This window comes from Ipomoea triloba, chromosome 12 (assembly GCF_003576645.1).
Source record: "Ipomoea triloba cultivar NCNSP0323 chromosome 12, ASM357664v1".
Lineage (NCBI taxonomy): Eukaryota > Viridiplantae > Streptophyta > Magnoliopsida > Solanales > Convolvulaceae > Ipomoea > Ipomoea triloba.
This window is the reverse complement of record NC_044927.1, coordinates 21,276,277-21,291,422: the sequence shown is the minus strand read 5'-3', so window position 1 is coordinate 21,291,422 and position 15,146 is coordinate 21,276,277. Positions and strand designations below refer to the sequence as shown.

Here is a 15,146-nt window from a genome sequence, read left to right as displayed (position 1 = left end):
ATTTTTTCTTTATGTATTGTATATCTTGTACGGCATACAAAAAGTTGGACATGAATCCCAATATTTTAATAAATTTTTTTTGCTTAGATTTTCTATGGAAATAGACAAGGTAGGAAATTGGTTATGTGTTTGTTGCAATATGTAAGAGGTTCATAATATGTAAGGCGTCAAATAGTACAAGTTAAATGAGGGGTCACCTTCATCTAGTCCCATCTTGTCGTGGCGCTTCTAGTAGGTTCCACGCCAACAGCCTCGGCTTATCCGGCTATTCGGCGGCTTATCAACATAGAATCCAATCCAACGCTCCACGTTCAATCTCTTTCGAATCTCTCCCCCCCTCGCATAAAAGCCTTTGTGCAATCATCTCTCCCTTTTCAGCTGTTACTTGCGCTGATAAACTTCACCTCTGCTTCTTTCTTCCTCTGTACACTCGCGAGCGAAGTCTCTCACGCGTGTAGCGTACGTGTTCGGTGAGCTGCGGTTCGAGTTTGGTTGAGTCGAATCGGGCCATGGCGGAGGAGGACCGGAAAGAGGAGTCACTGGTGGAGAAGATTGCCGACAAAATTCACAACCACGATTCTTCGTCGTCGTCCGATTCTGAGGAGGAGGAGAAGAAAACGACTTCGTCCATGGAGGCTAAGGTTCGTCGACTCTTTGGACGGCAGCAGCCTGTTCACAAAGTTCTCGGCGGTGGAAAACGTGAGTTTCTACTTTCTATCCAACACCATAGCTTTCTTCCTCCAACAAATTTTCAGTTTATGTTAATAAACAGGTAAAGTAAGAAAACAAATTGCACCTATAAGTAGTTAAGACTTGAGGATTTTTTTTAATAAATTAAATTTTACTGTGTTCAATTTTTATAATAACTGATTGATATTGTTTGCTTCGTTTTGGTGCTGTGATCAGGTAACTTATAGAATTATAGGTTTAACCGTGCTTGGTGTGCAAGTGAATCTTGTTTAGAGATTCATTTTTTTTTTAATTTATTTATTTATAAATAGTTTCAGTCAATTGCTAGCGTTTCTGTGATTTTGTTCTCTGAAATAATAAATGTTTGTAAAATTACTTTTCTTTTGCTTTAATTTTTTCCAGTGGGTTTAAATTTGAACCTAGATCCAGGAAGTAGTAATTAAAGGGAGAAGAGTGCTTGAAGGATTGGTAAAAGCCAACAGCTTAATGATACATGTTCCTGCATATGCCTCATGAATGTTCACTTTTCTTTCCGTGATTGTAATTATGGTCTTCAACTTTTTGCTGATGAACATTGATTTTGCTGGTTGAGTGTCTTCATGGAAAGTAGGAAACGGATAATTACTAGAATCTGCCTTGAATTGAATTAAATTACATCTCATCTTTGAGATGTTACAGAGCTTGTTATCTAAAGAACATATTATCTGAGTTTATAATTCCTTGCTGCTGCGTAGGACTGAATGGGGGACCTTTTAGCTGATTTAATATACTTAAATATTCATTGAACACTGGGTAGTTTTGTGGTGCAGAGGCTGATGTCTTTTTATGGAGGAATAAGAAGATATCGGCGGGAGTTCTTGGTGGGGCCACTGCAATCTGGATTCTGTTTGAGGTTCTAGAATACCATTTGCTCACTGCAGTGTGTCACGGCCTCATCCTTGCTTTGGCTGTATTGTTTTTATGGTCAAATGCTAGCTCTTTCATCAAGAAGTAAGCAGTTGTTTAGTTATTTTCCTTTAGTTTTGTGTTGAATCAATGTCATGTATTTCTTGTAATCCTTTACTTCTTAGGTCTGCACCACACATTCCAGAAGTTCACATCCCAGAGGAACCTGTATTGCAGTTTGCGTCTGCTCTTAGGAATGATGTCAATCATGGCTTGGCAGTTCTGCGGGATATTGCATCAGGAAGGGATCTGAAGATGTTTCTAATGGTATACTAACATTCTTGTGCTAAGAATCAAGAATATATGCCTTTATGCTGTTAAGGTTTGCATTCATGTGGCTGCCACTGTCGTTTTGAAGGCCGATATGTGCACTATCTAGATGGGATATTTAATGTTTGCATTGTTTCCAGTACTTATTGCTCTTCAAAAAGGTGTTTTTTTCCCTCTCAAAACTCTTTCCAAATGTTGTTTCTTAATCAGGTAATTACTGGGCTCTGGATCGTATCTATTGTGGGCAGCTGCTGTGATTTCCTGACTCTATTCTATATAGGTAATGTTTCCAAACCTGCTGAATTTTTGTAGGCATTCTTATCTACTTATCTTACTATACCGTATCTAGTTATTGATATTGTGATTGAACACGCAGCTGTTGTTTTACTCCACACGGTGCCTGTGTTGTACGAGAAATACGAGGACGAAGTGGATGCATTCGCTGAGAAGGCAATGCACGAGCTCAAGAAGCAGTATGCAGTGTTCGACGCAAAAGTTTTAAGCAAGATACCGCGAGGGCCATTGAAAGATAAGAAGCTTGCCTAGGACTGTAATTCTGTATGGTGCCATTATGTGAGAATGTGAATTTGATCACTGAAGAAGCTGTGTTTTTCTGTTATTTACCAGCAAACATCTTGGGTTTGCCACCCAGATGTTTGTAAATAACTCTACAATCCTGCATATGCACATGGTTCAGTCGTGTTATTATACATATAATGTCATGGAATTTACTCTATTGTACATCTTGGAAATTGTGTCTGCAACCATCGCACAATACTCCTTACCTAGTGAAACAGGAAACGCCATTGAACATTTGGTGAAGTATCAAAAACATATTGGATCTATACGTGTTTTATGGAATAAGTCTGTATTTTGCAGAATAAACTGTATTATTAACATGTAATGTATAAAACTTTGCACACAATTAAGTCAAGATGACCGAGTGGTCTAAGGCGTCAGACTCAAAGTCTGCCTTTTAAAAACATGGTCTTGTTCTATATTAGAGTTGAAAAAAAATTGCAATTCACTTGTCAGGATGGCTGAGTGGTCTAAAGCGCCAGACTCAAGTTTTGGTCTTCGAGAAAGGGCGTGGCTTCAAATCCCACTTCTGACATTACATATTTTGTTAGTCTGCCTTTTTAAAACTTGTTCTTTCTATATTATAAGTGTAAACAAATTTTTAAATCACTTGTCAGGATGGCCGAGTGGTCTAAGGCGCCAGACTCAAGTTCTGGTCTTTGTGAGAAGGCGTGGGTTCAAATCCCACTTCTGACATCCTATTCTAGTTTTAAAGTATGAATAACTATAAGGTGTATCATTTTCAATGTAAATAATTTATTATGTACAATTACATGGTCAGATAATCAATTTTTGTATATGTGCATCATAAAAAAGTATAAACACATGAGTATTTGAGCTAAAATTAGAAATGAAATGTTATTGCTATAAGAATGATAGTTTCATTATACAAACTAAACAATGCAGTTGACAACAGTACAGAAGCTACACCTCTACAATCTTCAAACTACTGACCACAAAACCAGCCAATCTGTTGTGTTTGGAAGAATGAAAATACACACCCCCATCCTCTTGCAACAGATTCATTAGAGATAAAGAATTTCTTCTACTGAACAATTAACTGAATAGAATCTTCAGTAAACAAAACAAATGCTCCAGATGTCTGTCTGTCTGTCTGTCTGTTTTTGCAGAATGATGAAATCAGAGCTTTGCTGAATTGCTGTACACAATTATTTGTAATGCCAAGGGTTTTTATTTCATTAAATCTATGAATACAAAGCCATTCCACAGACTGTGCAAGAGTATCGACGGGAGGATGTTCCTAGACCTAGCGTATATTATCCCCATGACGACCCCCAGAAATATTAGCGGTAACATCCTCTGTACATTAAAATGCGCTAAAGCAAAGGCGACTGAACTCACAAGAATTGAACACCATACAGGCATGTACTTTGTCAAAGAAGGAAGAAGGAAGCCCCTAAATACAATCTCTTCCCACATCGGAGCACACACGACCAGTACTAGTGCGTAGAGTGCCATGGCCACCGGATCTCGCGCCATTATCGACTGCTCAACGCTGGAGAGTGTGACGGGAGTCGAAGGCAGCACAGGAAGCAGGTCGAGGTTGAACTGTGAGAGCCGATTTACAAGTGGAAACATGAAGCATCCGAGAACGAGATCGAAGATCCAGTTTCCTCTCACGCTAAATTTAAACCAGTCACGAGGAAGGGGACGAAAGCGAGATAAGCACCGTTGAAGAATTAAAATTCCAGCTAGGCCCTCGGTTACATCAGTCAATAGGCTGAACAAAGCCTGCCCTCTAAACGTCAATGATTCTTTACTAAAACCCACCAAGTGCGCTCCAAAAGGAATCATCCACGAACCAATAAACCAGAAGGACACAATCCAAAGGAGCATAACCTGCAATACCATAAGGATTCCCTTGGTAAATACATTTGGCTAAAATACATTTAAGAGGAGGCACGAGACTACCATCAAAAGGAATTTGCATAAAAAACTCATCAACTAATCATGGTTTTAGTGAAATGTAGTTTAGCTTTAAATATCTTAACTTATATATTGCTAAAGAAACCATACAATTAGAGTTCCACCAGTTATTTTATTTTAAACATTTACTCTGTAATTATAATGGGAAGTGGACATTAAATGTTGATGGAATTGTAAATATACACATCTTTGGAAACAACCTAAATTCAGTCCACAACTATTGATATTTGATACTGAGAGCAGCGATCCCTTAATATACTGATAAGTCAGGAAACCTAAGAAAGCTGACTGAAGTTCCGAAAATACAAAACGAACAGTAACAAGTAATAACATGTAAACCAATTAATGAGTAAGAGAATTCCAAGCCTTTTTTTTTTTTTTTTTGGGATACGTTAGGTTTCCCAACCAATTATCCTAAGCCCCAGAACCTCTGCCCAATTTAGAGTTTGGGCTCTTGGGCTCCCCAAGTTGGCAGAATAACCAAGATATTCACTGAATACACCTTTTTATATTCATGTATTTTCTTGACACCTACGAAGCAAATATAAGAAATCTTATAAGATCTCAAAAGCTTATTAGCAAGGTATCTCAGGACTCTTACCTGAAAGATGGTCTTTGCTGTCCATGGGACGTCCCAAGGTTCACCAATCACTCTACGTACTATATTTGGTGCCTGAAAAGTATAAGCCCATTGACAAATGTGGAATGCATAAAAGCAATTGCATGATACATTAGGAAGTCAATAACTAAGCAAACTATATGCTTAAATTGAGTATGGATGGAGAACTTACCTCTGCAAGAAGTGAAATCCAATCTCTTTTCCCAACACTTGATTTATCAATTTCTGACTTTCTTTGATCTTCCTGCAGAACCTCCTCAATCACCTCAGGGTTGGATTCACCAGAACAAAATTCTTCATTCCTAAAGCATGAAATTTTCCATTTCTACAATATACAATTATATGAAATTAAGATCTGCAGATGACATGCACATCTCATGCATAACAAATATTCCAGAATCAATGCTGATTCCTGAGTTGCTTACTCCTAAACATGTAGACCCTTTACTGATCCATTAATTATAAATGATAACAAGTGAAATGTTTACGTCTATAGTCTCCAAATTTTAGGACATACCCATGCTTTCATATTTCATCAACACATGAAATGTATCCCGGCATCATACTCCCAATTAGAACAGAGAAAAGTTAGACACAGAATTTGCCTTTAAAGAATTCTAAGTGCTTGTTTGAACAAAGCAGTTAAGAGGCAAAAAGATCTATTTTAAAAGGATATTGTTTTTCACCCCTACAATTAACACCCCCTATTAACCCCTCCCTAATTAAAAAAGGAAAAAATTTTCTTGTCATGGACTACTGGTGAATTGGCCGATACCACCCTAAGTTAATAAGGTAATATAGGTATCATAAAACGGTGATATGTTAGGGAGGTGATCAATAGGAACCGGCTTATGTACGGGTGTCTAGCATGGTTCATTTTGAAAAGTGCTCATTAAAAACTTCTCCAAATATATTGCTTTGTACTTATTTAGAATGAAATGAAGCTAATTTGGAATATAAAACTTTCAATAGAAGACCTGTATCTCTCCACAAAGAGCTTTTTTTCAAAAAAAAACCTCAAATTAGAGCTTCTAAAGAAAGAGGCAAATTGTCTCTTAGTCACTCCAAGAAGCACTTTGTAGAAAGCAGTGTTTGGCCCAACTAATGAAAGTAGATAAGAGGCAATAAACTGCAAACCAAACAAGCACCAAGTAACTCATAATTCATGGACCTTTATTTGAAAATGAATTGGTAATACATGAATAACAACAAAATGTAGAAGTACACAGCAAAAGTAAATATTTGATTGTTGTGGTGAGTATAAAATGAGCTTTCATAACCTATGCACACACACACACACAAGCAACTAGTCAGCACCCCCAAGTGGGCAGCATATTGAGTTAAAGGTAGCAACTTTAGGAAGAGTTAGAACTGAAAAGCTGTAATAGAATACATCCCATTTGGCTGGAGAAACTAGACAATCAAATGAACTAATTTCAAACAGAGAACAATAAGAAGATTGCAAATTTATGTTATTGATTAGATATTGAAACCAAAACAAAGTATACCTCAGACTTACGAACATAAATAATACGGAGTAATAAAAAAGCGTACCTTTCTAGTAAGGCGTTGATGGGTTTCGCAGAATCGAGAGGTTTGGGGGAGGAGAGAGATGGATTTGGGAGCAAATTTTGAAACCCTGAAATTAGGGATTGAAGAGGAAAGGAGAGAGGGTCGGGGAAGAGAGCGAACGGAATTCGAAGCCAGCATCAGCCCAATCTGAGTATTGTGATTATAAGAATACTGAGAAGAAGAAGAAGAAGAAAAAGCCCTAAATTTGAGAAAACAAGGAGTGATTGGAATTGAAGCCATCCTTATTTAGCATTTCATTGTTCTTCAGCACCTTCCTATTTCTTTCCCAAGAACAAATGACAAAACCCTACCAGATTCCAATTTCTTTTTTTTTTTTCCTACTACAGTATACAGTATAAGGATAATTTGTATATTTATTTATTTAATTTTTATATATATGACAGATGGATATGGAAAGAATCATTTTGGAATCTATCATCTATGTGGCTGAGGTCCTGAGGACAGAAGGAATCAATATTTTCTTTACGTTCCTCAGATTCTCTCCCTATATATGAGGGTGTTTTTTCCTCTCTCTCCAAATGAATTGATTTGTTGGTTATTGTTTTTTATTTTTTTTTTATTACTCATCTGTCTCATTTTATTTATCTTACTTACTATTCATTGGTCAAACTGTCAATGTAATTTTTCTTCTATGTTTTTTTTTAGTATTTTTTACTTATTTTTAAATTTGATTTTTTTTTTGTGTTTAATAATACTTTTAGTTAGTGTAGTTTCTAAATATATAAATTTTGTATATTTACAATAAACCTAATATTATGAAAAATTAGATTAAAAATAACTTCAGTCAAGCCTCGTTAACCGAATCAGACACATAAAATGGGACGGAGGGAATACAATTTAACTTAAGTGTAGTATCTACTCAACATGATAGCAAGTAGCAACATCTTTGATTGGAATGAGGCTTAAACTTGTGACCTTGTAACAATGATACTATCAAACCACCAGGGGCTTAGCAATTGATTTATTGGTTATAATATGTTGTTTTTGTTATTTTGTAATCACTATAAATTTAAGTAAATTTTGGATTGGTAAATATTAGTCACTTAAAATTTAATCCATGTAAATATTTACATACTATTTACAATATACAATTGTCTAAAATTTTTGTATAGAAAAGTATAGAACCAAAAAAAAAAATCATCTTGTATTTGTACATTGTGCATATTTATTTGGAACTTTCATTATATGTATTTGTCTTTAAATAATAAACAAATTAATTATTTTTTTGAAAGTAAAACAAATTAATTATTATATTAAAATAGCTTCGATATATTTATTATATAATTTGAGTTTTAATTTGTGCATTTAGTTCATATTTTATTAATACTTTGAATTTATTTTATTAAAATATAAATTTGGTGAGTATCCATAAGAGCAACCACAATAGTTGTTTGGATGTGTATCACAGTAAGATTTTTTTCATGATATACATAGTTTTGTTCTAAATAACTATCACTGAGTTTGTTATTAAAAAAGTGTATTGTATGGTTTTTGTATGAGCAATAAGCTAAAATGTACTGTGTGGGATGAACGTATTAAATGTTGAGCCGTTTTTTAAATCCAAGAACAAGAATAATGAGCCTGTTGTTGTTGTTCTACAATTTTGTAAGGCTAAATATTGTGTAAGCGGTAAGTATTTAATTCCAACTGTAGTTGTATTTTCTTTAAATTTTATAATTTAAAGTACTAACTAATTTAAATATATATATAGTTGATGAGGTTAAGATCTGCAATTTTTGTGACGTTATCCAAGTACTATTTAATCAAGAATCTCGAGTTTTTGGAATTTAGGGAATGGTATGTTTTTTAATGTTTATAGACCCTGTGAATGGCTATTGGTTAGATACTTAATTATTATTTAATATCTATTTTTTAGTATGTGCTAATTTTCCTATCTAACTATGTCCAATCTAACTATGTCTGCTAAGTCATAGTGATAAACAAACTCCGATGAAGATCATTGCTTCAATCTCTGGAGTTATGGAAACGGATTTGAGGAATCCACAAACGGTTGGAACAATAATTTCCTATCAAGAGCAAGCAGAGAAGTGCCTATAAAGAATGTTTTGCAGGCAATGCCATATGATGTGCCATGGGCATATTTTTGCTGCCTAAAGATCTGTGCAACAAAATTGAATGAGCTATGAATAAATTCTGGTGGAAAGGGCATATGACAAATGGCTCCCTAGCCTGACTTCACCTTTTGTTAGAGATGCCAAAGTATTATCCCTCATGGATGTTCATAAACCCAGTTGGGGTGCAGATATTATTAATGATTTAATTGATGGAGAGGACAGAGAATTGATACATAGAAAGGGGCATGAAGACTACACACAAAAACCTGATTTTTTATTTTATTTTATTTGAAAGAGAGTAAACAACATTGAAGTGTACAATTTACAATGTATAACTGAGTATGTGTATGAACAGATCTTCCTCTCCCAGTTGTATATCCTATCTCTGATCAGCCCAGCAGCAGAACCTCTCAAAGAAAACACTTTAGCAAGCAGACTGTATATCTTGCTCTCCCTCCACAATGAGAGATGGATGGGTACAGAAAACCATGTACATTCCCATGCACATATCCAAATTGCTGAACACAGAACAAATCGAGTATCACCTGTGCACAATGCAACACGACACAAAAATATTTTTGTTTCTTTCATGGTTTCATCTACGACGCCTATTAGTGACCAAGTCAGGGGTGCCTTTCCTCATCATTGCCACAAATTCATCATAATTGATTTTCCCATCCTGCAATTCAACAGAGGTGTTATCCTTTTTTGCTAAGTAAATTAATAACAAAAAGAATGCAACGGTATTTCTATTGCAGAGCTGAATTAATTATGCCATGCATTTCTTGTCTCGTGTTCCTCACTATAATGCAGTCTATATAATTTTATAGGAATTTTTCTTTAAGAGCAGCAGGGAATGTATGCCTATATGAATTTTGATGTTTTGTTTCGTTCTTGTTTTTTTGAAGGAAAATGGAAGAAAACACTACAGCAATAAACAGCACTGCATGCCACCACACAAGTAGGGATCAAGGAACTAAAGTCATACGTTATCTGTGTCAACTTCTGCAATGATCTCCTTTATTGTCTTTTCATCTGTAATGTTGTATTTCTTCAGGGAATGCTCCAATTCTTCCTTAGTAATATACCTAATTTATGGTCAATGGCTCAGAAAGCAGCACACTATATGAAATGTATTCTGTAAATGGAGCATTCAGCAAACTGATTTTTTTTACCCGCTCTTGTCCTTGTCAAAATACTCGAAAGCCTTGTACAAGTGGTCTTCTCTTTCCATACGGTTCATATGCATCGTAGCTGTGATGAACTCAAGATAATCAATAGTTCCATTTCCATCAACATCAGCCTGAAAAGAAAATAAATGTTTGTTGCATGGCAAAAATTGTTCAAGGGCAGTCCACATATGCACACAGCACACAATCCATTCAGAGTAGTCCAAGTGGCCTTTTCTTTTTTAGGAGGGGGAGGTGGGGTGGTTGTTACTTGTTAGAATCAGATCTGTCAAAGTTGTCTAAACATCCATCGACAATAAAACAGTGTCAGAGTATTTTGAATTTAAAGGGTTCAGAATTGCTCGTTCAATTTGACCAAGAAATAGATAGTAAAGTAGAAAATGCAAGATTGGAAAGAAATTAAAGTTGGGTCATTGAAAATAAAATAAAAGAAGGGATAGAGAAAGAAAAATGAAAGGACAATACCGCTTCCATCAATTGCCTCACTTCTGACTCTGAGAGCTTGGTGCCCATTTTTGTAAGACCAGCTTTCAGTTCTTCATAAGTAATTGTGCCACTGTCATCTGTGTCTATTGATTTGAACATTTCCTTCAAACCAATAATTTCTTCTTCAGAAAGATTTTCAGCAATTACCTATATACCCAGAAAGGAGAAGTAAGAGCATAAGGGAAAGGAATTGGGGGCAGCAAGTGAAAGGAATAGCAATAAGAACACCAAATACATGGTTTCACCTTAAGAGCTACTTTCTTGAGCTTGTTCATAGCACGGAACTGTTTCATTCTACTTAAGACAGCAATGTCAATAGGCTTGTCAGATGCATCACCATCTTCTCTCATCCAAGGATGATCTACATTTTAAGAAATTCACCCTTATATCTGATTTACAGCATGCTCAAGATTTCATCTTCTTGTTGGTTTAATATCAGAATGCAATCACATGGCGGTACATATGAAAATGATTTCTACATACTTCATTGAAACTTATACATTCACATATACCTCTATGTCTCTACATGTGTTTTTGTTGTTCTAAATCGAAACATTTGGGAAGAAGTAGCAGGTAGAAAAAGAAAATGATTTGCAAAGCAAAAAGAAGAGAATGTATAATTTCATCATGTTTAGGAACCCACTGCAGTGAGGACAAAAATGAGCATGAGAGCCAACGCAATAAGAACTAAAAAAGTGGAAATGACAATAAAAGGAATGAGGAGAATTCTGATTTGCCTTAGACAGGCAACCAATCACCTCAATATGAAAATGCTTTAGAATATGCACATATATGTTACAAGTCCATTAGAATGAGTGCACTAAACATAAAAAGATAATTTTTAAAAATTTCATCTTAAGATATTCTATAAAACCTTAAAAATTCTACAGAGCTTAAACTTACTCAGGACATCAGTAGCAGAAAGTCTTTCTTTGGGATCCAAACGTAGCATCTTCTTAACAAGATCTTTAGCACTACTAGATATTGATGGCCAAGGATCAGAAGAAAAATCTAGATGTCCCCGAAGAACAGCATCAAAGATACCCTGCTCATTCTCTGTGCAGAAAGTAAGCCATTGTTGAGCAATTTTTAATATGAAATTTTGCATGTGTCGCATGGTATATCATAAATCCAATAGAAAATTCAATCCATGCAGCAAATTAAATTCAAGGGAAACAATTTATGCCTTCGTGAAGGAAGTGGCTTCAATGCTGGAAATGGATGTCTAAGATGACACATGTTATGCAAAAAGCACATGCATAAGGAGTCAAAAGGAAAATTGAATTCGAATATAGAAATGTTGATGCCATAGATAGAAATTAGAGTGGAATAGAACCCACAGAGAGATAGAGAAAGGAGAGTCTAACAGAAAATATTTATATGATAAATATGAAATTTAATAGTAAGATAACTTAATGTTGTAAAAAAAAAACATATTATTGCTAATGAACTAAATTTAAGTATTAGCCTGCTTTAGAAACAAATATTAGTAATGATGGTTATAATTTGAACCACAAATAATTGAAGGTAAGATAAAATGGAAAGTAGACTACATTTAGGAAGGTCCATTCATGTTATCCTAGCTTCCATTATCTGTGATCAAGTAAAATATTATCCCTAAACGTATTAACATATTCTTCAGTTTCCTAAATTTCCAACTAGTTTGAGTTTCTTTTACTCCATGCGCCTGAATATATCTCCAAAATTTCCACAAGATTGATTATTGCTCAGGTAAGGTTGAACAAAACATAGAAGACACATTTTCCCCTCATTTTTAGGGTAAGGGTAAGATAGCAAAGTTAATTTGGTTTATATGAGAATCCATAATTTAAGTGCAGCAGTTTGCATTGCCAAACAGGACATGCTATAGAAAACAAAGCATAGGTGTTTTCCAGAGGTTTGAATTTAGGTTTATTTCCAGCACATTCATTGAGAGAAATAGATACCTCCCCAAAATGGGGGAACTCCACTGAGTAAAATGTACAGTATCACTCCAGCACTCCAAATATCGGCTTCAGGTCCATAATTTCTGCGCAAAACTTCAGGAGCCACATAATATGCACTACCTACAAGGTCCTTGAATGTATCTCCTGCACCCACAAATACTCACAAAAATTGAATATTTTCCTTTCGTTCCTAATTTCATAGATTACTGATATGGCCAAACATTGCCATAAAGGTGGATGGATAAATTTAATTTATGAGATGATCATGCTAATTTGATGCAATCTATACTAATACCTGGTTTAAAGAAGACTGATAAGCCAAAATCAGTAGCCTTTAATGGCGAATTCTCATCGGAGCTTAAGAATAAGAAATTCTCAGGCTTCAAATCGCGGTGCATAACCCCCATAGAGTGACAGTAGTGGAGAACGGTAACCATCTGACGGCAGAGGCCGGCGGCGGCGCGTTCGGAGTAGTGGCCCTTGGCGATGATACGGTCGAAGAGCTCGCCGCCGGCGCAGAGCTCCATGACTAGGTGGACGTGGTTGCGGTCCTCATAGGTTCCCTTGAGCTCGACGATGTTGCGGTGGCCGGTGAGGTGGTGCATAATCTGGACCTCACGCCGGACATCGTCAACGTCGTCCTTGGAGAGAAGCTTGCGCGTGGCGATTGACTTGCACGCGAGCCGATCGCGCGTCTTGCGGTGGGTGACTAGGTAGGTGACCCCGAACTGTCCCCGACCTAGCTCCCCCGCAAAAATGTAGGTGGAGTGGACGTCCTCCATGGGGCGCCCAAGCACGCGCCCCACGCCCGAGAGGAAGGGGCGTGGAGGGGGAGGTTGAGACGGCGGAAGGACCGTGATGTCATTTTTCGGCGCCGGTGGATCGCTTTCTCCGCCGGCTGACGTGGCGGCAAAGGGCGACGATGAAGGTATGCTGTTACAACTCCCCATTTGAAAGGTAGACTTGGACGCAAAGACCCAAGTCAAACTGCTAATTTCTATACTGTCCGAACAGAAATATAGGTGAGGTTGTTGAATGACGGAATTATCCTTGGAAAGGATAACGTCTTACATGACATTTACGGAGTATATGCTTTGGCGGCCGTTACGGGCGTTACAACATTACATACAGTGGGGCAAGGTTAAAAAAGTTTTTCTGCTTAGTACTACTAAAAAATTAGATTAAACCATAAATGTTAAATAAGTTCTTTTTATTATGAAATAATAATATTAATACTAATAATATAAATATTTATAGTAATAATAATAAGAAAGCCGAGAGCAAAGAAAGAAGAAGCTAATGATATTTGATGAGTGATGATTCTAGTGTAAAAATTACAGAGTTAAGGGGGGTATTTATAGTGTTCAGAAATGAATAAACAAATATTAAATGTACAGTAATAAACACATAATTGTGCCAGTCTAGTTGGATAAGTCTGAAGCCTAAAAGTTGAGCCTCTCCTGAATTCCCGTGTTCGAATCCTGTAGGCTCCACCTAATTTTGTTGTTTAGCTGATTGAATTGTTGCTCAAGACTCCCAGTAAGCAGTTATATACACATAGACATAACATCAATAGTGATAGTGTATGCAGTTTAATGGATGGACTCCCAACATATGAACAAGAGGTCAAGAGCTCGAATCCTTGCTTGGACATTCACTATTTTCGTTTTATTTCATAACACTCCCCCTTGGATGTCCAAAAGGAGGAACATTATATTGTCTCGTTAAAAACCTTACCAAAGAAAAACCCAGTGGGAAAAAAAAAACTTTGGTTAAGGAAAAAAGAGTACAATAATATGCTCCCCCTGTTTATGACATCACTGAAGATCTTTGAGATGACGCATACCGATTCCACGAACTAATTTCTTGAACGTAGTTGTGGGTAGCGCTTTGGTGAACAAATTAGCTAAGTTGTCACATGAACGAATTTGTTGAATATTGATCTCATTTTTCTTCTGAAGGTCGTGAGTGAAGAAAAACTTTGGCGAAATGTGCTTTATTCTGTCTCCCTTGATGTATCCTTCCTTCAACTGAGCGATGCATGCTGCATTGTCCTCATATATGGTTGTTGCTGTATTATCCACAGACAGACCACATGCTCCTCTGATGTATCGAGTAATTGATCTAAGCCACACACATTCTCGACTTGCTTCATGAATAGCGATTAGCTCAGCATGGTTTGAAGAAGTGGCAACCAATGTTTGTTTAGTGGAACGCCAAGATATGGCAGCACCTGCACTCATAAATAAATAACCAGTTTGGGATCGCGCTTTATGCGGATCCGAAAGATATCCAGCATCTGCGTATCCATCCAACTCCAATTTGGAATCTTTTTCATAAAATAGTCCCAAATCAATTGTTCCTTGGAGGTAACGCAATATATGTTTTATGCCATTCCAGTGCCTTTGTGTTAGACAAGAACTATATCTTGCTAACAGATTAACAGAAAATGCAATATCAGGCCTTGTGTTATTAGCAAGATACATTAGTGCACCTATTGCACTAAGATATGGCACTTCCGGACCAAGGATTTCTTCATCATCTTCCTTAGGTCGGAAAGGATCATTTTTCATCTCAAGGGATCGAACAACCATTGGACTGCTCAATGGATATGCTTTGTCCATATAAAATCTCTCAAGGACTCTTTTGGTATAATTTGATTGATGGACAAATATCCCTTTATCCAAATGTTCAATCTGTAGGCCCAAACAGAATTTTGTTTTTCCAAGATCTTTCATCTCAAATTCCCTTTTCAAATAATCTGCTGTTTTTGGGATTTCATCAGGAGTCCCGATGATGTTTAAAT

At 36.4% G+C, this 15,146-nt stretch overlaps 3 protein-coding genes and 1 non-coding gene across 4 annotated transcripts; 2 read left to right on the top strand and 2 right to left on the bottom strand.

Annotated features, from left to right (window-relative positions):
* Positions 1-356: 356 nt before the first annotated feature.
* LOC115998989 (reticulon-like protein B4) lies at positions 357-2,769 on the top strand. Its single transcript, XM_031238680.1, has 5 exons — positions 357-699; positions 1,500-1,680; positions 1,761-1,902; positions 2,116-2,185; positions 2,282-2,769. Exons 1-5 carry the CDS (start codon positions 510-512, stop codon positions 2,449-2,451), a joined length of 753 nt encoding a protein of 250 aa, XP_031094540.1. The 5' UTR covers positions 357-509; the 3' UTR covers positions 2,452-2,769.
* Positions 2,770-3,096: 327 nt separating this feature from the next.
* Positions 3,097-3,180, top strand: TRNAL-CAA. The gene has a single exon. It is a non-coding gene; the product is annotated as a tRNA-Leu (tRNA).
* A 136-nt stretch (positions 3,181-3,316) lies between these two features.
* Positions 3,317-6,952, bottom strand: LOC115998988. The gene is made up of 4 exons (XM_031238679.1): positions 6,605-6,952; positions 5,223-5,375; positions 5,033-5,104; positions 3,317-4,344 (listed from the first exon to the last, which is right to left on the bottom strand). The coding sequence occupies exons 1-4, from the start codon at positions 6,860-6,862 to the stop codon at positions 3,676-3,678; spliced, it is 1,152 nt and encodes a 383-aa protein (XP_031094539.1). The 5' UTR covers positions 6,863-6,952; the 3' UTR covers positions 3,317-3,675.
* Positions 6,953-8,971: 2,019 nt separating this feature from the next.
* LOC115998987 (calcium-dependent protein kinase 1-like) lies at positions 8,972-13,320 on the bottom strand. The gene is made up of 8 exons (XM_031238678.1): positions 12,636-13,320; positions 12,341-12,484; positions 11,298-11,450; positions 10,640-10,755; positions 10,374-10,541; positions 9,894-10,021; positions 9,707-9,806; positions 8,972-9,397 (listed from the first exon to the last, which is right to left on the bottom strand). Exons 1-8 carry the CDS (start codon positions 13,288-13,290, stop codon positions 9,314-9,316), a joined length of 1,548 nt encoding a protein of 515 aa, XP_031094538.1. The 5' UTR covers positions 13,291-13,320; the 3' UTR covers positions 8,972-9,313.
* Between the last annotated feature and the right edge of the window lie 1,826 nt (positions 13,321-15,146).

What these genes read in the sequence shown, in the direction of transcription:
- LOC115998989 (XM_031238680.1), top strand. Translation starts at nt 510, where the DNA reads ATGGCGGAGGAGGACCGGAAAGAGGAGTCACTGGTGGAGAAGATTGCC. An exon ending in AGTTCTCGGCGGTGGAAAAC is followed by an intron (nt 700 to 1,499) that starts GTGAGTTTCTAC and finishes TTTGTGGTGCAG; the next exon opens with AGGCTGATGTCTTTTTATGG. An exon ending in CCTGACTCTATTCTATATAG is followed by an intron (nt 2,186 to 2,281) that starts GTAATGTTTCCA and finishes TTGAACACGCAG; the next exon opens with CTGTTGTTTTACTCCACACG.
- LOC115998988 (XM_031238679.1), bottom strand. Translation starts at nt 6,862, where the DNA reads ATGGCTTCAATTCCAATCACTCCTTGTTTTCTCAAATTTAGGGCTTTT. An exon ending in ATCAACGCCTTACTAGAAAG is followed by an intron (nt 5,376 to 6,604) that starts GTACGCTTTTTT and finishes TGTATATTGTAG; the next exon opens with AAATGGAAAATTTCATGCTT. An exon ending in GGATTTCACTTCTTGCAGAG is followed by an intron (nt 5,105 to 5,222) that starts GTAAGTTCTCCA and finishes TATACTTTTCAG; the next exon opens with GCACCAAATATAGTACGTAG.
- LOC115998987 (XM_031238678.1), bottom strand. Translation starts at nt 13,290, where the DNA reads ATGGGGAGTTGTAACAGCATACCTTCATCGTCGCCCTTTGCCGCCACG. An exon ending in TCAAGAAAGTAGCTCTTAAG is followed by an intron (nt 10,542 to 10,639) that starts GTGAAACCATGT and finishes CTGGGTATATAG; the next exon opens with GTAATTGCTGAAAATCTTTC. An exon ending in CAGAAGTTGACACAGATAAC is followed by an intron (nt 9,398 to 9,706) that starts GTATGACTTTAG and finishes GTTGAATTGCAG; the next exon opens with GATGGGAAAATCAATTATGA.